General features: G+C 37.2%; 1 protein-coding gene across 1 annotated transcript in view; it reads right to left on the minus strand.

Annotated features, from left to right (window-relative positions):
- LOC139744848 (uncharacterized) overlaps positions 1–23,966 on the minus strand; it is a 109,675-nt gene extending 85,709 nt beyond the window's left edge. The window contains exon 1 of the mRNA XM_071655260.1: positions 23,779–23,966. Coding sequence (XP_071511361.1) covers positions 23,779–23,861 — 83 coding nt within the window. The 5' untranslated portion in view covers positions 23,862–23,966. The remainder of the gene's footprint in view (positions 1–23,778) is intronic.
- Positions 23,967–24,652: the final 686 nt, after the last annotated feature.

Genomic DNA, 24,652 nt, shown 5'->3' on the forward strand with positions numbered 1-24,652 from the left:
AACGGTATGCCAAGTTTGCATATTTTGCTCAAACGCTTAAACCCATCCAAACCGACTGATAAATAGCCAAGTAAGACGGTGTATTGAAAGCTTCACTCACGTTTATATTCCTCTCACATGTAGCTTGCATTGCATGACAATTGGATATTAAGCAGAGTTCCCTAGGGATTTAAATTCTAATTTTTTGACATAGCTGTTGTGTTCAAAAGTCATGCCTTTCATTCCTGGACAATACATGCAGTTACAGTGTCATAGCCTATTGAAAGAACAGAACAATAATCATAGAATGTCATATAATTTACATCACTTTATGTCACTTAAATCATGGCTCATAAAGAGTTAAAAAGTAATTGGTATACACCATATATAACAGAAAACTTTCATCAGTTTTAGTAAGATAATACCAGAAAGGCCACAGAGCTGGATGGAAGCTGGTCGGTAAAATATAAGGTTTGTTGCAGCATAAATTTTATTGTGAAATATATATAGTGAAATAAACGCTCATGCTATCAGGAAATTGATCACAAGTTTATTTCCCACACATGAGGCTGTGTAGTAGATGTACAGAGTGAACTGAGTCTGTTAAGCTTTCTTTTTATACATAATCCAGGACAGTCGGTGGAAATTTAATCAGTCTGTCACTGGCTCTATTTGGAATAAAGAACAAGTATATCTTCAACTTATTTGCAATCCCATATTACCTTTTGATGCACAAATTCAGAATATGAGTTGCAGGGGTAGTGGTTTTGTTTTTTGTGTTTATTGTGTGTTTTTGTAGAAGCTCCTTGTCATATGACACACAAAAAAAAGAAAGAAGAAGACTGATTAGATCAAAATGGTTGGATCAGTTTTCATGAATCCTCTATTCTACTTCTCAATGGTCTCTTTGAATGCCTTCATACATATCATATCACAGATTATTGAAATTTTACCAGAAAAGGCCAGTATCTAGACAATCACTGAGTTGATTTATGAATACAAATTGTTCTGTTACATCTCTTTGGTTGATGATTCTTACTGCTATAATTGTGAAAGTTTAATGCAGGCAACAATTTCTGCTTTTACAGTAGTGTGAGAAGCTGGGTTTCTTTTAGGAATGTTTGTAATCCTAGATGGGAAGTGTCAACGCTGTTCTGAAAGTTGAAAAGCCATCAACAATCTGAGAGTGAATAGGTGGGTTCATTTTGGGTCAGAGGAGTCATAATTCTACAGGGTACTGATATGACCTTGTGACAAAGGCAGGAAGTCAACGGGACAGCTGATGTAGGAGCTCTTAGAACAAATCAAGCTGGACTGTAAACAATCCGTACAGTGAAGTTCTCAGACCATCCAACTTCAGAGTGACCAACATGTCATGCACAACTCAACAATCACACAATTCATATAGCCTTTTTTTAACCCATTGAGGATGGACTGATTTTGCTTCAACACGCATTTCCCATAGACCCTTGCCCGAGTATACTCAGGACTCATCCTCGACAGGTTAAAAGACTAGTTCTCAATGCCAACATTGCAAGTAATGAGAGCTAAAGTCGAGCATGTCAAGAGAATTTTTAGATCTGCAAATGTGACTACTATTCAGTATTCATGAGCTGAAAGAAAGCTTAACCTGCCTACTACACCTCCTGTATAATTAAGTAACAACAATTCAGTTAGTTAATCAAATAAATGGAATTGCTGATATTGCCCATCAGCATTGGTGTGAATTATAAATGCATTAAGCTTCTTTGAATACAGCTCCACTGCTTGGTTTTGATGTTTTTAACCAGATGCTGGTAAACATACAAAGTAGGGACAAAATATGTTCTCTTTATATAACAAGCATATTTCATTTGAGCTGAACTATATCACATGCTCTGCTAGCAAATGTCATCTTCAGACAAAATTCGTTAGAAATTGGGAACAGGAGTTGCAAAGGGTTACTCCCATCCTTTTTAGAGGGAGTTATCACTCTGTCAATCTGTCAATAAGCAAAATTGACCACACATAAGAATGTGTCACAAAACCACCAAGATTCAATGTATTGAAATATTGCTGAAAATCCTTACAAATGTGTTGACGCCCAGTTCTATTTTCACAGGAAATTCCAAGGCCTAAATGTAGGAGGTGTTGGCACACTACAGGGAGTGCAGTCCAATAACAGAGAGTAAAATTGCTGCCCACCTCCATGATCCAGTATTTTTGTGTCACATTTCAAAACACCATTGTCTAGCTATCAATCACTTCTTTATCATTGGTATGCCAGAGTAGTGAAGTAATATTTATATAGATTTAGAATAAACTCTTCTTTATATCTGGGAGGAAGGACATGCCACAAATATCATTCTCTCATTCCCCCGCCCCTCATTCTCCTAGGGATCACAACAAAGTTTAAAGAGAGGGGCGTCCCTTGCACTTTAAGGCACCAACACTTGCCATCACAATTTGGTGACTCTGTATGACAGACGTGCCCTCAAATGACCATTCTTGCTAGTCTCATTCTTCAGCCCCCGATATTTGCTTGATGTAAACACCACCGAACCACCACCAGTGTCGTGGCGTCATCTATAGCTTGTGGATAAAGAATGTTTTCTAGTACAGCGCGCTCATATTAAACTTTCAGTCACAGCTTACAATTTGCCTCAATCTTTGACTCAATACAACAGGCAAAGGAAAGACTTTTGAGATGATATCAAATAATAGTCTTGGCACAAGGGCATTTCCCCAAACACTGGGTTGCCCAAAATGGGCACGTGTTTACACCCAGGTACAACAATAGATCTTGGAAGGAGCACTTCTTGACAAACAAATTACTGAGTTAGACAAACACAAACAGACCAGCAAACATTCGTGGTTGGGTTCAAGCATGACAAAGCATGACAAATGCATCACAACTATTCAAATACTCCCAGTAGTTGATGAAACAGCAATGCTTTTTCTGAAAAGAGACACAGTCGCCATATGAGGTATAGTGTTTCAATGCATCTCATACTTTGAGCTAAGGGGGGAGGGGTCCAGTCAACTCATTACAAGGGTAGTGTGTACAGCCTTTCAGATGGTCAACATGATACTGCCCATATCAAAACTAATAAAATAATGTCTAAATCTTGAATCTAGGCCACACTAGTCAAACGTCAAAGCAGACAACATGGCCTAATTCTGTCTGAATTGATTAGAGTCCTTTCTCACAAAAAAAAGAAGAGAAAATACCAAAACTGTAGCTATCTTTCTTATCATGCTTTCTATCCATATAGCACTGGGAACAGTTAATCTGACAGCAATCCACTCAAAAGTACAGGTTTGGTGGCGCTATGAATGTCACCAAATAGGGAACAAATCTAATCAATTTAGTCTTTAAAATACTGGAGCAAGAGAAATGAAGAGTCCAGACTAGGAAGCGGGTGCATCCAATTAGTGTATCCTCTAAAGTCCTCAGAGAGAAAAGTTCTCTGTACAGTAAGGGGGGGGGGGGGGGGTGGGGGGGGGGCGGAGTAGGGAAGAAAGATGGACAGAAGCTTCAGTTTAGGATGCCTCTCAACACACTTCATTCCCACAATTCCTTGACAGCTAACAGCCCAAACTTGTACACCATCCTCAGGGACCATTTTAGTGGCAAACAGTTCATAACTTCAATTGACAATCATGTACCCCACTGTAACTATACAATCAAAGCATGGACTACTTTTTTCTACAAGGCCAAAAGAGAAAACATTATGCAACTCCAGGAAATTAAAGGAAATTGCATAGAAAGCCTGAATTTTTGTGTCTACGCCAAGAGACAGTTTTGATCTTTAATTTGTCATGTTGCATAACAGTAACCCTTCAAAGGATTCTTTTTCTCTTTTTGTGTTTTATTTTCCTACAAAATATGTCAATGGCACGAAAGAGGGGCATATTTTATTAAGGACATGATCAATGCTAACTTATAAGCTGTTCTATATGTAGCCTGCATATTCTGTAATCATGAGGGAAATATCCCTAGTGCATATTTCTTTTACAAATGGCATGCAGTCATCCAAAACTTTTCTTGAACCCACTTCAGATGCTGTAATTTTTAGAATTTTGTTTTTTGTTTGGGGGATTCATTTTGTGTTTTTTTGTTTTTTGTTTTGGGTTGTTTGTTTGTTGTTGTTGTTGTTTTTTTTGGGGGGGTTCTGCTATTACAATGCCTCTTAAATCATTTGAAGTGGATCACAGTTCTATTGAAAGTAAAGCATATCAAATAATATTTCAGTAATTGGTAATATTACCATTCAAGGAAGAGAGGTGACTGAACTATTTTCTCATTTTGATTTTTTAAAGAAAGTGAGATAATTCTCCTTTGTTCTTGTCCCCTCCTTGAACTCATGCTGAAACCTCATGTTCTGAGAGGTAAACTAATGTGCTACAAAAACAAAGAAATTCTGTAAATTTCAACTTTGTGCATCAGCGCATAACATTTGCCACAAACAAACAATTATGCGAAATTACATAATGCAAACATCATATACATGTGCATGTGTCTTCAACACCACAAACATATTCGATGGCTTCCAGATATTTAGTGCCTCATTGCATTTAATAGGTCCTCACCAACGTCATCACATATCAAATAGACAAACAACACATAGGTCAGATAAAAAGATGATCTGGAATATTCTGTGATTCTTACTCTATTGAAGCAAAGCAGTTGTACAATGATCAGAGGAAATAATGTAAATATTTGTTCCAAGTGTTCTATTAATGAATTAAAAGCAAATGCTGATTCTTCTATACACACTCTCTTTCATGATTTTTAATAAAAGAGGGGAAGTAACAAAAAAAAAGTAAAAGTCTGAGGCAATTTCAATCAAACCTAAAACCGTATCCAAATAACGGCAGAACATCATGAATAGTTAAAGATTCCTGAAGTCAACGAGCAGTAATGAATAGAATATGATTATTGGTCACTTCATTTGTTTATGTAGTACATAACATAAAATTCTGCACTAGAGATATAATGGAGACAAGATCAAGAACGGTACTCAAGAGGTTCAAGAATGGCAGGTTTGCTGATCTTGATATTCAAATGCCCACTTAATACCCCAAGTACTTGTTATACAAACTGGATTGGATTGCTCACTGATCAACTGCTTCTAACAAGAGTTTTAATAAACAAAAACTTTGTTTTATGAGAAGGAATGAACTCTTATTTCTGATTTACAAGTCAAAAAGTTGATGTGTCATTCTTAAAAAACACTATATTCTATCACTAGGCAACCACTTCACACTTTAGATTCCCGGGAGCCAGGGGAGGAGAGGAAAAAAAAACTCAAGGGTATACCAGGCGGAGGTGTTTTTGTGGAAAATGTGGTTGAGCCAGGTTTTTGTTTTGATCTAGGGATCCATGGCAACTACAGGTCACATGTGAGCTGTGATGTGCAACTGGGAATCAGTAGCAAGCTGTTGCTCACATTTGTACTAGCGGAAATGTAGAGGGCTTTTGAACAGACCACAGCATTGGATGACATAAGCCTTCCACTCGTCAGGATCAGAAGTTGAAAAGTCAATCACCTTTGAGCTTCACAAAATCATGCTTATGCAATGTTTTCTTAGTTTGTTTGTTTGTTTTTCTCTTGAGTGTATACACCTGGTTCTAAATGGCTATATATTTGATAAGGGAGATTTAATGCCTCCCTATAGTTTAATGGTGTAAGAAAAGAAGTAAAAAAAGTGCAGCAGTACCTTTAAAGAGGTCATGAACTTTCAAATCATGCATTACACCTTTCCGTGTTTCATATCTGATTTTTAACAATGTAAAAGACACTATTATAAAGTGGATCTCATGTAGTTTCTCTGTTGCAAGACATGTGAAAGTGTGTGCATAAATGTTGATATGTGTATGGGTTAATATATGATCATTTATATGCATTCATATAATTACTCATGAAGGCGTCCTGCATGCTTGCTTATCCATTTTCATCAAACGAAGAAATGGCATCAAGGTGTAGCTTTAAAATGGATTACTCATTCGACCCCTAAAATGAAACCACTTGCAAAATATATCCTGTGTAGACTGTTTGTTTTAGACAGATCACAAATTTAAATCTCTCTCCCCAAACCATGCCATAATTCAAAGTCTCATAAACTAAAATATTACCCTCTCCCCTCTCCTGTCACCCCTTCCCCCTAACATAAAAAGATGAAACCAAACCAAAGCAAGACACCCAATGCACATGCCAGACTTGCTTGATTGACATTATCCGCTAGTACGGTGTCAGTGTCCTACCTAGTTCTTTCTGTTCCACACACACTGTTGCTGCAGGTGTCTCAGCATTGTTTCTATTAATAATTGCAATGTCTTGAAAGACATTGGAAGAGTTAGAATTTAACTTTCACAAATCAGTCTCTACTCAAATGCATTCATTACATGTGACCGTGCATCACAAAACCAACAAAAAGTCGCACCCCTTGATTTTACGTGAGGACTCAAAAAAGGTGAAATGGGTCATTCAATTCAATCTTCAGTTTTTCATATTTCCTGAAAGAGCTGTTCTTCTCCTACATTAATCTCAAGTTTGGAATCATAAAATGAATGGAAAAGAGTGTTTTCAGCAGTTTTTCTACAACCTTTTTTTGTTGTAAAGTTGTGAGATCAGGTATGTCTTAGAGGCCCCTTTTCATTTCTTGAAAATTCTTTGCACACTCTTCACTTTCAACTCTAATAACTTTTGAAAGGATAATGCTACTGCTTTGAAAATTAACATTAACCTTGGACAGAATGTGTTAATAGAGCATGATTAATTTCAGCTGAAGCTGATAATCCCTTCATTGTTGTTGCTCCAGTAGTTTACATCTTGTATTTTGTCCCATTCATTGCACAGCTAGCATGGTGATGCAGAGTCACATATGGCATACTGTTTCTTGCACATCCTGCAAAGGCAAGAATTACAAGTCAGGCAAGGGGTGTAATATTTTTTTTTTCCCCTCAGGAGCTCATTTCTTATTTTTTTCTTACCCTATATGACAGTTCCCCTTAAGATTATCTGCGGTGAAATCGACAGGAAATCTGACAATTACTTTGCTAAATTCAATCTTACATTACTGGGCATTGAACAGACCTAATAATGTAGAAGTGACAGGTGCAACCAATACTGTCACCCCAGCCTCTGGCACTGTGCCCCCACAACACAGAATTTTCAATGTCGTGCTTATAAAAAATATCATTTGGACTGCTGATGGCAATTCTGGTCAGGAGGAACACTAAATGGGATGATAATGAGGCCCTGCAAATCACAACAATGGTGACACACATTTGTCACTTCCATAATAGATGTAGATATGAACTGTGCCAAATTGTAATCCTAAACCATGGTGACAGAAATCTAATATCATGCCAATCACATTGAAGAAAATGAAAGAGAGAACATTAAATGAAGAAAAAGAGAAATTTAAGAGTATGGGTAGCAAACATGACAATGTCCTTCCAACTCAAACAATAGTATCATACATAAAAGTTCTTACAGCTCCTTTCCTTAGTAAATAATTTTATGATAATCATTGACATCCATAGCTGCAGTTGCCATGGCAATGACCATAGGCAACAACCAATCAACCAAGACCACAGCAGTTTTGCATTTGTAACTATATACTATTATTGAAACTTGCAAGAACCAAAGCAAGAAGGACACACAGTCTATGGGTCATTTTCTTTTTCCTTTCCTGCCAATTTGGGACATTAATAGGCAAAGTTAATAATGTTATTCACACTTTCCTGTAATAACAGGCAAAATGTCCTTTTATTCACCCAAACAAAACATCAACTGCAAAGGTTATGCAAATAAAGGTTTTTTCCTCTGAACAAATGAAAAGTGGGAATCAAAATTGCATCACCATCCACATCCCTTCAAACTGGAAAAGAGAATGAAACAAAATGCAGAAAACACACATGCAAAATAAGCTCCTACAATCTCTGAATTGATGGTTAATAATTTGCACAATGTTTATCAGAGATTTTTGAGCCATGACCATCATACAACAAATATGACTAAAACAAAAAACAAAATAGAAACAGCGGGTAAACATTCAGATGTTTACCCATTTTCCTTTTTTTTTCCTTTCTCTCTTTATGGGGAGGAGGAGAAAGGCAGATAAAAGAAAAAAAATGCAACAACAACAATCATGCACACTAAAAACAAATAGGAAATTTGACTAGTGCCCAAATTAGCTCATGAAGAACCATAAATAGCCTCTAATTGTATATATGTCCTTGCAAACCAGCTCCATGGAAATAACAACATAGTGTGTAATTCATGAACCAATGTGAACAGTTGTCAGGGTAAAGTCCATAAAAAGATTTCAATTAATTAACACATTGGCACTTGACATGATGTACATGCTTCCAAGGACCTGTAGTTACTATGTTCAATATCCTGGCAACATTTGGGTCCCAAACTTTCAAAGTTACCATGACGTCCAAATTAAGCCATTAGATATGGTAAACTAATATAAACTGTACAAAGACAATGGAGATTTCATTATCTCTAAGAAACAAGTTAGCATCAACTGTTCCAAGCTCTATGACAACTGCAGCTTTGTTTATGTTTATGTTTATGTTTATGAGTAAAGTCAAAAGTATATACCTAAAATTAGAGCCTCAATTATGCTGAACATTTACACCTGGGTCATATATGTTTCACTAATATATCCTTGTCAGAGAACATACATTTTATTCTTTCTTTTTTTCCCTTGACTTCAGGTCTGATTTACTATGAATGTTTTTCCATCTGATATAACTCTATCTATAAAAGGAGCCTCATGAATTAACTAATTTGAATCTATTTCTACTTTGTGTTCACAAACACACACACAAAGAAGTTAAATTACCCTTATTACTACAATACAATGACATTTTGTTTTCTCCTGATATAAATAAGTCAAAACATAGATTTTAGTAACTACAGGTGATATAAACAGAAATCAGAACAACATTGGGGTACCTGAATCAAAAACACAGCTTGCATTACATCACTTAGGCCCCATGGTGATGTCATGTGTAGACAACAATACAAAGAAAATATAAAGGGAATTCCACAAAAACTCATTTTTCATGAAAATCACACATTCCATCAACTTGATACTGACATATGTTAAGGGTAGCAATCATTCCCCCTGCATTCTAAAAGCGGTTAGTCAAGTGCTCTTTCATTATGCTAGAAAAGTGAATTTTTGTTGAATTCCCTTTATACTTTCTTTATATCATTGTCTACATATGATGTCATAACCTCTAGTAGTCTCCTCATCCAGCAGTTCCAACACCAAAACTTTAAAAATTCATAACTTTTGCATCAATTGTCCGATTTTCCTGAAACTTTCACTGATGTGTTCTACTAATGTTGCTGCTTTCACTCAATCCACATTTCTCTTTGGGTTTTGGAAGATCTGCCTATATGCTTATGACAGAGGGGGAAAAAAGAAGAAAGAGAAAGTAAGGAATAAAGTTGAGATGGAAGGGGAAAAGGAAGATGAAGAAAGGAGAGAACATAGTGTGGAATTGTGCTCTTTGTTTTTACACACCATCATATCGGAGGAAAAATTTCTTCCTCATGACCTTTTCTTCAATGCATGTATGTGGTCTATATGCAGTTATACACCACTTGCAGTGACTTTGGTTCCTTCTGTTGTTGCATGTCCTTTCAAAAAAATTGGGCTGCTTGAAATTTTTCTATTTTTGCTGCACTTATTCATCCTCCTCATAGATTGACCAGCATGCCACTTGATTTTCAATTCAATTCAATAGTTTATCTCCATCATCAAAAAAGAAAAAGAAAACATGATTCAAAGCAGTACAAGTTGTCGATTTGTCTTACGGACAGTTTTTTTTTTTCAAATACAATATAAAGTATGCATGAGTATATTCAAAGTATATGCAAAAGTATATTCATGCTTGGAAATTGTTCTAACTTGTAATGAACACCACTAACAAGGCAAAATACTCTAACCTATTCCATACAAGATTCTCGAAATCACACAGGCTTTCTACAGGACCTACCAGGGCTTTAGGAGTCAACAGGTTAAAGGCCTTCCAGCTTTCTGTGCATTGCTTCACACTCCTCTTGGTAGATGCAATTATTGAAATTTGTGAATTTTGTACATGCTTCGTGGAACAGGGTCCACGTATATTCATTCTGTCACCCATAGGTCAAAACGTCTCTTAAACTTTTGTTGAGACATTCTCTGCATTTCCCTGCCAGCATGAAAAGCAATTACAACGTAGGAACGCTTTCGTTAATGGGATCAATCCTCACCCAAATCAACCCACACTTTTGATACAGGTATTCCATTCATCTGTCGAGCGTGTCGTCTGCTGGCACAAAGTCAGCGAGTCTGGCCCGCGAGCCCCGGTGGAGAGCTCGCAGAACAGACAACCATGTTTCATTTGACAGTTGAACTATAAAAAGAAACATTTGCATTGCCAATGCAGTACCACAGACATCTTCTGTGTGTGTGTGTGTGAGGGGGGGGGGGGGGAGAAATCATCTGGCAAATTCTGGGTTGCAAAAATGTGAATTCTTCCAAAATGTTTCTAGAGAAATATACCTCCACAGGAGGCTGAGTTGCCAGACATAATAAAATGAAGGCACAGACATATAATATAAGGATTTTCTCACAGGATGTATTACACTTCCCAAGCACTGGTTGAGATTCTCAGAGCTTTGGTTTGGGGTACTATGAATGATTTAGACAAATATTAAATGCATCCACTTTTACGGTGAAATAACATGGTATTTTGCACATTGAATTTGTAACAGGAAATCACATAGATTGATCACTTAGCTCAATTAGTTCGTTTAATTGACTTTGTATTTCATCTTTGTATGAAAAAGAAATTCAGAAATCAAATCAAATCAATCACAAAGTAAACCACCAAATACATTGTGAAATAATATGGTATTTAGTATGGTAACACAAACTTTGCATGAACTGCGGACACAAGATTTGATTTTAAATGAAAGAGTGTCATGAAATGCCACCAATCATATGGCAGTGTATTTCCAAAATGACCTGATCACCCCTTTTTTCTTCCTGTAGGAGATATGTGTATGTGCAGTGCTTTCCTCAGAGAGGTATACTTTCAGGTTAGAAATGCCATGGTATTTTATGAATGAAAATGGTATGTACTGAAATACCCTGGCATCTGTTACTGCGGTATCTAATACCATGGTAAATCAAATGTGAATGTTTGTATTGCCACTCTAGCTCTTTCACCTAAGAGATATAACATCACACATCTAACATCATCTTTGACTGGTTTAGCAATATAAAACAAAATAAAATGAATGAATGAATGAATACATAAGTAAATGAATAAATAAATAAATAAATAAATAAATAAATAAATAAATAAATAAATGAAATAAATAAATGAATAAATAAATAAATGAATAAATATAAATTCATAAACACTTAAACAAATAACCAAACAAATAAATAAGTAAACAAACAAATAAATACATTAATAAATAAACAAATAAATAAATGAACAAATGTCTACATTTTCTTAACACAAAGATATATGATACTGCGGGCACATCAGGAGAAACTGCAATAAATCTTCTTCAATCATAAGCCTACAATATGCAGAGGGGATTGAGCACCATGCTTCATGGCACACTATTGGAGGTCTAATGTTTGTGCTTATTGCATGATATCAATCATAAGTCAGTATCATCTACAAATTTGTCAGAATTACATCTTGTAGAGATAATGTTGTGTATCCTTCATTGCTCTTCAATAAACATCTAAGCTAGATATTAGATTACCAGCTGAAATTGCTGATGGGGTTTCTCTTATTTTCCTTTTTTTTAAAGCATTATATATGAAATGTGACTCAATGGATCCGAGGCCTGTAGTTATAATCAGCATGTTTTGATATTGACTCAGACAGACTGAAGATTCAATTTCCTGACACTGAGATTGTTTGCTGGTATGCAGTGACGACATAAGAACATGATGGGATAAGATAGTTCCAGTCCCAATCTCGTGACTGGAGTTTCCAAAATATCAGACACTCCCCCTGTTCAGACGCTAGCCAGTTTATACCAAAACTCGTATACAGAATCATCGTATAGCCGACAGACCTGTCAGATGCTAATCTCGACCATTCTGGAAAACGTCGTATAGATGTGCAGTTTCTCAATGCACATGCTGTTACGGTCATGAATGACAGGTATAGGGTCACCTTTCATGCATGCCCCCCATCAAGCCCCGCCCGGTTATACCGTTCTATGTTCGCCATATATTCAGACGCACAATGGACATGATGGAATTCTGACTTCTAGTTTGAAACGATGCTCTGACCGTCGTTTTGTTAGTCAGCGTTCAGACATATAAATTCATCGTATAGCTATACCGTTACGGTATAACTACACTGGTTCTACGATAAAATTTTTGCATCTGAACACCCTGACTATGTAGGTTACCATATCAACAGGTCAATTTGTAAAAAAAGAAGAAAAAAAAAATGGTTTCAGGGAACAATAACTTCAATAAAGTCTTTAAGTCAAACAACAACATAACAAGCTGAGAGAGAACAAAAACTGACCTGAATTTCACCTCAAGTTCACTGATGGAAATTATAAAACCCCAGGCCACTTTTACAGTCCATCTCTTTGTCAGTGTCTAGGGGCACTTCACGCCTCCTTGCAATGTTCAGTTGGGATGGTGATTACCCCATAAAGGAGTCAATCACAAAAGAATGGTGTTACACTAGTCTTTGCATGCAGACCTTTATCTGTCAACATCCTGTCACCGTGGATGTAAATTTCTCCCAGCTGGTGGAAGAAAACCTGTTCCTAGGACTTCAGAAAAATAATCTTATCCACCTTTGGGACAGAGCTAACAATGAAGGAGGAGGACAGTCAAACTTCAGAAAGAAATATTAGACAAAAGAGAGTTGTGATCATAAAAGTATCTCCAGACAACCATTTCAGTAACAAAAAACTTTAGAATGAAATACTCTTTTTTCTTCAATGTTGGTTGCAATAGTTTGGTATTTGCCTACCATTATTAAGTTGTCTCTAAGTAAGTCACTCTTACCAACAATTTCAATGGTCTTATGGTGACAGGAATCACCACTTCAGTGACATAAAGAAACTATGGTATTCTACAGCATTTTCCTGTTAATACAGAAAGCTATAAGGGATTCAGAGCATAATTAATTGAAGTTACATTTACCACATAAAGCTCAACAAAGTTCCAATATAGCTTAGGAAAACTTCAATCCAAACGAGTGGCTCTTGTTGATGAACCAAAAGGTACAGTCAAAGAGTATTATGTTAATGTCGTGAAGCAATTCCACTACAGGGAGAATCAGGTAAGTATCAAATTTGGGGATTACATGTGGATAAACTAAACAGTGCAGCAGAAAGCAGATCACAAACGCTGCATTACTCAGCCTCCAAATGAAAGTAGATCATTTCCAAACTGATAAAAATTACTTATCTTTGGTAATATCAGCAAGTTTCCTTCCCTCACTTAACTTCAGATCACACTGAATAGTGACAATTCACAGTATGTTGCCTGAAAAACCAGACTAAAACATCATACAGGTAAAAAGACTCAGACAAGAAAAATACCACAAATAAACAGTTAGCACCACTTAAAAATCCATTCACATCCACAGAGTCCTTGTCTTCTAGTTTACAGGTTGGGACAGCTGACTAAATATTTTGCCTACAAGTCTTAATCTTACTATTGTTTCCAATTTGTTTACACCAGTCGCAATTTAATCCATACAGCCATTCGGACATAGGTGAAAAAAAGTGATGTTTAGAAATCTTTTGTGCATCTGACTAAGGAAAAGCAAAGAAAAAAAACAATATCACAAAAGAGGTCTATGGTCCAAACCCCAGTATGTTTTGTGAGTTTGTATGCTCTTGATAGAAAAGCAGTTCTTGCCGTACATACAGTATTACATTTGTGACCATAGAAGTTTTCAAGCCCACAATGTACTAGCACAACATGTAATACCCTTCCACTTGTTTTAAGCATTCCTATTTTCCATTAGGCCTATACTACATAAAATAACATGAAAAGACATGGAAAAATAAATAAATGAATGAATAGATAAAAAAGGTTCTCAGCAATATCATTCACAGGCAGATAAAAATGTAGACCATTCCTAAAAAAAAAAAGTTACCAGCATGCTGAACCTCCAGACATTTAATGTTTCTTTTTCCTCTTTTGTTTTTTGATGGGGAATTAAGTAGGCTATGACACTTCCTAAGCATTCTGCCACCTGCTCTAATGCTCTTCTTATAGAAAGAGAGAGAGAGAGAGATTCAATACTACTAAACATATCAATCTATTCTAATCTGTAATTACACACCAAACACTCAAATAAAAAGAGAATGTTTCCTCTGTCTTTTTTTTTTTCCTCTCATAGTGCAAAGTTCAGTGACACGATGAGCGAGATCTGAACCCACATAACCAGACACCCGAATCTGACACCCGTATCAGGAGATAAATCTCACCATCACAAAAAATCGTAGTAACACACAAAATTGAAAAAAGGCAAGTCAACCTGATGCCTACTACAAGAGAATAACCCCCTGAATCACTGAGGTATTTAAACAGCATCAGTTGGGGATTTTAGCAATGCCAGTAATCGGCAAATCTCCATACTACAATGCTACCCTAATCATGCCTTGATTCTAAAGCCCGCTCATGGATCACGATAAAGCTGCAGCACTGATATGCTTCCCGCTAGTTGAAGAATTCCACTCATGTACACGTAGGCATTCTAAAATTATTTGATGCAATAGTCCCAGTAGATCAGTCATTTTTCATGACATTCCTCAGAAATCTCTTATATTGGATCTGTCAAACTTCTATATTTGATCATTCTATCCCTCTGAAAGGACATTAAAGGCATATGATCGTCATCCCTTATGGTACGTAAACTCTGAACGACCGAAGTTTGTGCATGCAATTGTGCAATGCCAGACTCGATGCTATATATCCATAAACGTGTGGGACAATGCTGCCACTGAGACACACGTGTGTGTGCGTGTGTGTGTACGCATCATACACAAACATTGTCGCAGCGAGCTGCGGTGATTGGAGGAGAGAGGCCAGAAGACGCGTGGCTCTTTTGGCCTCTCTTCATGCGCATGCGCACTGAGAGTGTGCGTCCATTCGGAAGCTCTCGTGGCTCGCTCGGACAGCCATTTTGGGTTAGGAGATTTGTAGCACAGAGCTCTTGTAGTCTAGAGTGTTGTTCGCCGACCCATTGAGCCAGCACTATTCTCATTCGGGGTCACTACATTGATACAGAATGGGGGAGGCAGCGTGTTGCGTTCGTCTCCGTGCCGCACAAACCACTTGCCACGATTGTATGCCTTTAAATGGAGGACCAGTGTGTGCAGAAGTATCAAGTCACAAATGTAGAAGATCCAACTTCTTTACACAGAGCAGGGTCCAAACCCAGTGAAATGGTCTGCCCCCACTCCCACACCAGAAAACGGGCAAATGAAGCCGACTCCTCATGATTCATCCCATGTAACTACCAATAGTGAGCAACTACATGTATACTATCAATCTGGCATATTGTGCCATCTGAACAAGAAATGTGCCATCCAAGTAAGAAAAAAATGCTATTACCGTCAGAAAGTTTGTTTTTTTATGTTTCAGTTTTGAATGCAAATTTGACAATGACTAAAAGGTAGTATATCCATCGAGGCAAACGTAAATTGTGTGAATGCAATGAAACTAAAGACCTGCTTACAAATCAACGATGCCTGAGTAAATCTGTCGATAGGGGTGATAAACCAACTTGTAGCATGAATAGCTAAAAATCTCCTTCAATGTTCAATGGGCACTTCAAGAACAGTTGTCCATATGACAGTTGCTGATACATTACTGGAAATGTTCAAAGTTATGTCCACTGATGGTTACTCCATCAAAGTTCATTATGAAGTGATGTACACATTCCCTGCTTCCCATGATGTCAGTTTTTGCAAATCATTGAATATCCATTCAATCAACTAAAGTTACTTTGCAACAGCTGAAAGTACCTAATGAGAAATACACATTTTGTGTCTACAGATATGAATCACAAATTTGCATACCCCAATATTCACATAACCAAAGATGAATTTTATCAAGAAAGCATGTTAGATTGAATGATAGTTTCAACATTCTGAATTTGTCCTGGCAGTTCAAAGTATTCCAGATTCAGTGAACACCAAAGGTAACCTTAAAGGACAAGTTCACCCTCATAGACATGTGGGTTGAATGAATGCAGCAATATTAGTAGAACACATCAGTGAGAGTTTGAGCAAAATCGGACAATCCGTTAAAAAGTTATGAATTTTTAAAGTGACATCATACACTGTAGTAGTCTTCTCTTCCAGCAGTGACTGTGCAGATACTTAAAATATTCGTAACTTTTGAACGAATTGTCAAATTTTTCTCAAACTTTCACTGATGTGTTCTACTAATATTGCTGCATTCTCTCAATCCTTATGTATATGAAGGTGGACTTGTCCTTTAAATCACTAGTATGCAATTCAGACATGTTACCGGTAATCAATTTATAAATCCTCAACACCTTCAGGTGGAGTAGCAGAAATATTCCATGCTGCTTATTGCTACAATGTGCTGTAGTCATGTGTGTAAGATTCGTTTCTAGTTCAAACTTAGAAAGTGTGAACACACGTCAGACCAGTGTGCCGTAATGGGTAACATGATTTGATTCGCTGCTGTGCTTACGTATTGGAAATGGCGCTGAAATCGATAGGGAGTCCTGGCATACTCTGTGACAAATCTTCAGTTGACAGACTGAAAGAATGGCATGTATCAATTACCATCCTTCCCAACACTCCCATTCTATATTACTCATATTCCTAAATTGACAGAATGAAAGTTCATAATCTTATCAATTAGTTAATATGGTCACTACAAATAGGTACATTTGCACCCTTCCTTTTATGTTCTCACAGCCAGAGTACCAATTGGCCCATTCACACAGTCAAATTGTAAGTTTCTGGATCGCACGCAAAGCAAAATCGGTTTCAATACCACCATATACACAATAACAACAACAACAACAACAACAACAAAAATCAGTTGGTTGCAAGCAAAACACTAGAAATCTTTGAACTGTGCAAGCCTTCACACAATGACATACTGTACGAGCTGAAATTTTCGCGTACAGATATTTTTGCAAATTGCTACTTGGAGAACATTTTCGCGTGTTGTTAATTTCGCGGTTGCGAGGCTCTAACTGAACTTAGTTATTCGTGCGTTGTTATTCTCACGGTTCAAAGGCGGTTCGTGAAATTCACGAAAATAAGGCCACTTATAATAACAATAATTGATATGATTTATATAGCGCCAAATCCACTCTGCAGAGTGCTCTAGGCGCGGAAGGAAGAGAAAGTGAAGGAGATAAAGGACATACAAATATCAAATACATGTAATGAGTAGTCAAATTGAGGCTTTAAACAAGTGAGTTTTTAGACTGCTTTTAAAATCAAAAAATTTCAGCTCGTACAGTATGCATAATGAACTTGGTTACCCTCAATCAAGCTTCATGCAGGAAGTAGAACCGTGAGGTTGGAAAAAATCATCAAGATTTTTGATTTTTGCATGGTGGTCATACACACTGCACCAAGCAAATTATTATGAGGGTTTTAAAAAAATCAGGACAAACTGATTTTCACAATGCAATGCAGATTGTGATAGTTCTAGTCATTTTTAGGTATTCACACAAGAATTGTTTTGCATCAGATTGCCCAGGATTTACTTTTAAAAACACTTATATTCAGACATGTGTGAATGGTTCTATTAACTATTTATTGCAACTTGTGGCTCTGTATTGATGGCACAAGAAATCACAATTCTCTGCTCACTAGGGGGGGGGGGGGGATTTACCCTTATTAATCCAGCGAGATTACGAGGCCTGACGAATCAAGGGCAGTTTATAATTAACTCAGAAAAGAACAGCATTTCATGTCATGATGTGATAATTACAATATTTCAGGGGGAATGCATTAAAAATTACACCACAACGATCGATGATCATGCTACATGGATTCTGATTTTCTCTTTTGTCATGAAAGTTTAGGAAGTGCTCACAGTTTTCTCTTAATCCATTTCCTGATTACTGCAGTCACTATAACTCTGCGCACCAACAAGTTAATTATCACTTTTATACAGCGAAGCTAAGGATGATAATGGCACTTTTTTCTTTAATGCTGAACTTTCCTATAATCCATCTCAATGAGTGGAAGACCTCATACAGAGACAATCTAGACTAGAAGAATGCTAGGGGGGGGGAGGGGGACAGTTGAGTTACTAACATGCGATTTATCCAATATATATGAACAGCACATGAAATAATCACCTTGAGACCTAGATTCTACCTGTAAAGATTTGCAAGACTTTGTCTTAACATACATACAGAAACACACACATAATTGCAAAACTCATTGCATTTCTTCTTCTTTTTTATTGACAGATATCAGATGCAATAATATATATAGAAATGCAAAATAAAAACAAACCATGTTTACAATTGGCAATTCTCTGTAATCACATTTACTGGGGAAGCATAAATGCAAAATCATGTACCCTGAACAGTTCGCTACAATAGGAACTTATAGTTTTTCAACAATACAGTGCATGTTTGCAAAATCGGCTCTTTCTTGAGCTCGAAGGTACAGTAAAACTGAGCATAAATAGCAAAGCTGTGAAGGGCACTTTGGACCAGTAGGCGTGTCTTCATCAGCCCGAAGTTTCAAAATAGCGCGCTATCTTGCGGTTACCAAACTAGTCCGATGTCAAAATAGCGCGCTATCTGTGTAGTGAAGACGCAGATAGCGCGCTATTTGATCGGGAAAATTTCCCCCAAAATCTTGGTCTAGTTCGTCAACTAGAGCGCTAATTCGTGAAATAGCGCGCTATCTTGGGTGCGTCTCCATCAGCCCGAAATTTTCTCGATCCCTCCACGCTGGCAATGGAAAGCGCATGTACAAGCAGTGAGTGATTGTGTATAGTACATTACACGCACGGTGTATTCAAGGATCACATGTGTGTACTATAGGCCTACTGTTGTTGTCATCTTTAAAACCAGGGAGGTGATTTCTCTCACCTCCCTATTAAAACTCAGTGCCGTGCATGCTAGCTGTTTTTTTTTTTTTTGTAAACTTTTTCTTCTGGTCCACTCTACCTTAGCTGAAGATTCTTGCAGATTGTGTGCATTTTGGATTTGTTTAAACATTGCAATTCGTTAATTTCATATAAGATGCCTCACTGGACAGAAGAAAGAGTAGCGTTATTAATATCCCTTTGGAGAGGATTTGCTGTACTGCTCACCTCCCTGGTTGTAGAATCGTACATACGGTGATATAGGAGATTTTGAGCGGGGAAATCCACTTTCGAACCGCGAGCCAGGCAGAGTAATATTGCAAAGTGCGCATGCGTCAATTTTCGGACTAATTTCCCGAAGCAGGCTGTTCGAGCTGATGAAGACGCACATTCGCTGTATCGGGCTATTTTCTAAGACCGCAAAATATCCCGCTAGTTTGAACTTCGGGCTGATGAAGACACGCCTCGTGTTTCCAAATGCTGATTCTTCCTTCTAAAATCAATCACAAACATATCCAATTCCTTTCCCTCCTTCACTAAGATCTAGAGTTTTGAAAACTTGTCAACACTTTATCTACCAAAAGGGAAAAAACATGCCAGAATTTATAGATCGCTGGCATTGGTTAGGAGAAATATTCTGTTATGCTTCTGGAACATACATATGCCACAAAATTAACATTAAGGAAACAAATTTTGGGGAGATTGGACGATGGGGTATAAATCTGCGGGGTAATGAGGTGACAGGAGTGGAGACATGTGATTCTGATATTATTAATGTATCCCGTGGTGAGATTGGTTGCCTCATAAGTGTTGTTGTTGCTGTTTCTGCTGTCAGGGCACACTCAAACTATCAATGTTCTGCTTTACGGATCAAATGCTAAATAAAGATTTAGTGCAGATGGAATGAGGGCTCTGTGGATGTAATCCAGACAGTGATAGGGTGAAGGAGAAGTGGCTATTCCAGTTTGATGCAACATCAGCAATTTTTTATATAAAACTTTGGATCTTTAGTCCATAATCAGAAAGGTGAAGACACTATGGAAAGTATGGAATTGTACTTTTATCGGGTAGGAGCATAAACTCTCTCTCTCCCATGCTTCCTCATGCTTAACTATCAATCTCCTTCCCCTCTTTCTTTTTCTCTTTCTTTCTCAAATTTCTTTCTCTCTCTCTAATACAGCCAAATATGAAACATGCCAACATTGGAGAGACATTTCTTGATACCAGCGTGTTATTAGTCAAAGCAAAAATCATATCAAATCAAAATGAACATGAAACACACAGCTAATGACATCATGTTCCAGATATTCAATATGACCACTTTATGCTATAACAAATCTGGAGAAATAAAACTTATCATACATAGTATCACACATATCATTCACTCATATAATACCTGAGACACATTAATTGTAGAATCCTCAACTTTTTGCCTGATAAAATGAAAGTAACTATAACATTTCATCTGATTTCCAGATTTATGTGGGTAACATCAGTCCCTTTCAGAGTGATGTCATATAGCAGGTATGGTACTACAAAGTTACATCAGGGTATACAGTTCAGTGGTTCCATATGCCACATTAGAATAAGAGATGAAACATATATCAAAAGAGAGAAAACAAAGTTTAAGTAGAGATAATACTGATTTAAATCAGAAATCATACATATTTGAATGAGAGATGATAACAATTTGGCAACCCCCTCCCCCCCCCACAAAAAAAGAACTTAACTTAATTTTGAGGCAAGAGTAAGCACTTTAAAGGACAAGCTCACCTTCATAAACATAAGGATTGAGAGAATGTAGCAATATTAGTAGAACACATCATTGAAAGTTTGAGGAAAATCGGACAATCCGTTCAAAAGTTATGAATTTTTGAAGTTTTTGTGCAGTAACCGCTGGATGAGAAGACTACTGCAGTGTGTGAAAAACTTAGATGTCACATGCGTACAACAATATAAGGAAAATACAAAGAGAATTTCACAAAATTTCATCTTATGAAAAAAGTACACATTCCCCCGACTCGTTACCGACAAATGTTATGGGTAATATTATTCCCCCTGCCTTTAGAAAGAGGCAAGTCAAGTGGTCTTTTATTATGCGAAAAAAGTGAAAATATGTTGAATTTTCTTTATATTTTCTTTATACTGTTGTACGCATATGACTCACAAGCTGTAGTAGTCTCCTCAGCCAGCGGTTCCAACACAAAAATTTTAAAAATTCATAACTTTTGCATCGATTGTCCAATTTTCCTCAAACTTTCACTGATGTGTTCTACTAATATTGTTGCATTCTCTCAATCCTTATGTTTATGAAGGTGAACTTGTCCTTTAATTCTCCAAACTGCACTTGCCTAAACATGACTGGGGAGTGACCTAAGGCGTTTGTGCAGAGACGATAAACGCAAAGTCGTGTTTACATGTGTTTATATATAGCTGAGACCATCCCATGTCAACCACTGCCAGTTAAGGCCTCCCTCTCAACTCGGGATAGAGATGATAAACACAACACGAACAGAACAACAGAAACATGATTCGAAAGGCCTTTGCAAATTGCGTTTTGATAGTAGGTATTGAAAGGTGTTTCAAATATGAGACATATGATGACCACAGCCTATTGACAAGATGTAAATGACTTCAACATAGGACTTCACATAAAAATTAGTAGACTCTTAAAAGTGCAACAATGCCTATAGGTTTTGCAATACACGATAAAGCAAGGCAGTCTCGTGAGGAAGCTCATTTTTAGGCGACCAGTTGTCAACGTCGGCATGAATATGAGGCATTCTTTGGAAATCCGACTTTGAAGCAGGGAATAAAACGAAGCAAGAAAAAAAAAAGAACAGAAGAAGAAGAAATGTTGGAAGTGCCAATGGAAGTTGAACAAGAAGTCATTGTGCTGTCAAGCTTGATGGTAATGGATTAGCCACGTGAACCAGGGTTTCCTGCCTAGCTCCCCTGCAGATCTCATTTGAAGTCTAGGGAAGAACCAATGCTTGTTTTGGCAGTCCTCTGAACAAATCACAGAGACTAGAGCAACACGCACATGAGAAATATACAAATGACATCATCTGAAAAATATGACTAGCCTATTTTTGACAGAAAGGAATGAACATGCTCTAACAATAACATGCTTTAGTAATACTAGGCACTTTTTAAGGCACAATTTTGAATGATATGTTCTCCTGCATGCAAGAAAAAAAAAGATGAAAACCTGCTCTGCTTGAAACACAGTTTGGGTATCCTTCTGAATGATACACCAGATTTAGGGGAATTATCGTCAAAAGATTGAGGGACTGATATAAAGCATGAACCGTCACTGTGTCACTTGTTTCTTTTCGTACAGCACATGGGCATCAGGGCTCATTGACTCTCCCCGCATGAATCCCTTTTCGTGGTAAACTAGCCCCAAAATCAACCCAAGAGGCTGCCTGACACGCTCAAGTATAATCCAAGTGCAGCCCAAGTGACATTTAGCACATATATGACTAACCACACCAGCAATCTCACTTCTCTGATCGCAGTGGCAATCAAGACCAATTTTATAAGAACGGCTCAGGCACATAACACAAGCAATTCTCTCTGCAAGCATGGATGCCAAACTGATAAAGCTAGATAATGTTAGAAAAGACAACATTATCCTGATACTCTCATAGATACTGATCACAGCTCATAAAAAAGACCTGAATATTGTTCTTGTGGATTCTCGGGAAATTGTGCTTTCACAAATAAAGACAATGAGTAGAATTCAAAATTATGACTGTATGTGTTATAGCTGCACCCTAACTGGGTTACAGGTTTATAATGGTCATCATAATCAAAGGAAGGTGATGTGGTTCAGTCTGTAGCATATCCACTCCGCGATCGAATGACTCTGGTTCAATTCCCATTTAGTTTGGCTCAGCAATGTTGTATGCAATCATGTCGCCCCCTCTTAGAGGCAAAAACACTCTGTCCCTGGTCTAGGCCATTAAATGGAGGTCCTGTGTGTGAGTTAGTCATGTCTAATGCATGTAAAAGACCCCATGACAGTCAATCATCGCAAAGAGTAGGGAGCTAACTTGGTGAAGTGATCCACTCCCATACCTGAACCAGAATATTGGCATATGATGCAGACCCCTCGTAGCTCACACCTGGAGACGAGCAACAACCAGGCACATTGTGCCATATATGAAGAATAAGAATAGTTATTATGTTCATCAACTTTGTGCCTTCACTACTGCAATAAGCAACAACATTATCACCAAACCAATCATAGTCATTAGCATCTTTGTCATCACCATCACCATCATCGTCATCATCATCATCATTACTGTCATCATCATCATCATCATCATCATCATTTTCATCACCATCATCATCATCATCATCATCATTATCATCATCACTGTCATCGTCATCATTATCATCGTCGTCATCATCATCATCATCTCATCACTGTCCTCATCAGCTCTATCAGTAAAACAGAAACATAACAATCACCTGCTAAAATGCAAAAGATGAACACTTAAGTTCTAATCCAGAACGAATAATGATTATACACAAAGTCACTAAGTATACATTCTATCAATCAAAACCATCGCTCACATGGGAGTTGCATCATAACAAAAATGAAAATCTCTTCAGAAAGTCTGTAAATGCACCTGAAATGCACCTGTGGGAGAAAAAAAGTGAACTTTTCTGGATACTTACATTAAAATCCACCAAACATATCCAGTTCTGGGTAAGATTGCCATGGTCTTATTGTGTCCAGAGAACAAATGAAGCAGTCTCATACACCAATCCCAGTGTTTCCACTCAATATGCCTCCAGAGAGCTGACTTGACCACGTTCTTATGAACAATATCTTTCCTTCTGTACTGTAGTCTAGATCAGCACTTTGTAGTTGTCTTCACCTGGGAGGAAAAAAAAATGCAAATGTAACAAAACAAATTTAGAATTTATATTATATCAACATGTAATACTTTTGGAAAAAAGAGGTGCATAATTTTTAAAAAGCATCACCAATGACATTTTACTGAAACAGATGTTGTGTCAGTGTGCAATCATTCAAACATCAAAAAATACCAAAACGTAACATTAAATGATGCTGTAGGTTTGGCTGTATGTGGATATGCTTCTGTATTTTGAGCTGCTATATATAGGAATGAAGAAAAGACCTAATGTCCTTTTAAATGTCAACAATGACAGAATTATTACCACCATCTGAAATATATCATCAATAAAATCATTACATGCATAATCATGATAACAAGTGATGACTAACAAGGAATCCCCACTACAGAACAATTCATCTGAGATTTGCACTACTTTTATTTGAAAAGATTTCCTTTACTTGTTTGGGCAAACTTAGGCCAATTCTATAACAAATATAGAAAATATCAAAAATTGTAATGTTGTCATAAGTTATACTAACTCATATGGCAATGAAAAATCATGGCGTCAATAGCACGAGAGCAACTGTGTTCATATCCACATGTGATTTGCTCAACAGTCTTCTTAACTTAAGAGAGAGATAATAGTCTGTGGTATACTATAAAGGTTTTCTGCAGTTTGTATTCACACT

The sequence above is a fragment of the Diadema antillarum genome, unplaced genomic scaffold, assembly GCF_040938485.1.
Source record: "Diadema antillarum isolate AM-2024a unplaced genomic scaffold, OU_Dant_1.0 seq00001214_RagTag, whole genome shotgun sequence".
NCBI classification, from domain to species: domain Eukaryota; kingdom Metazoa; phylum Echinodermata; class Echinoidea; order Diadematoida; family Diadematidae; genus Diadema; species Diadema antillarum.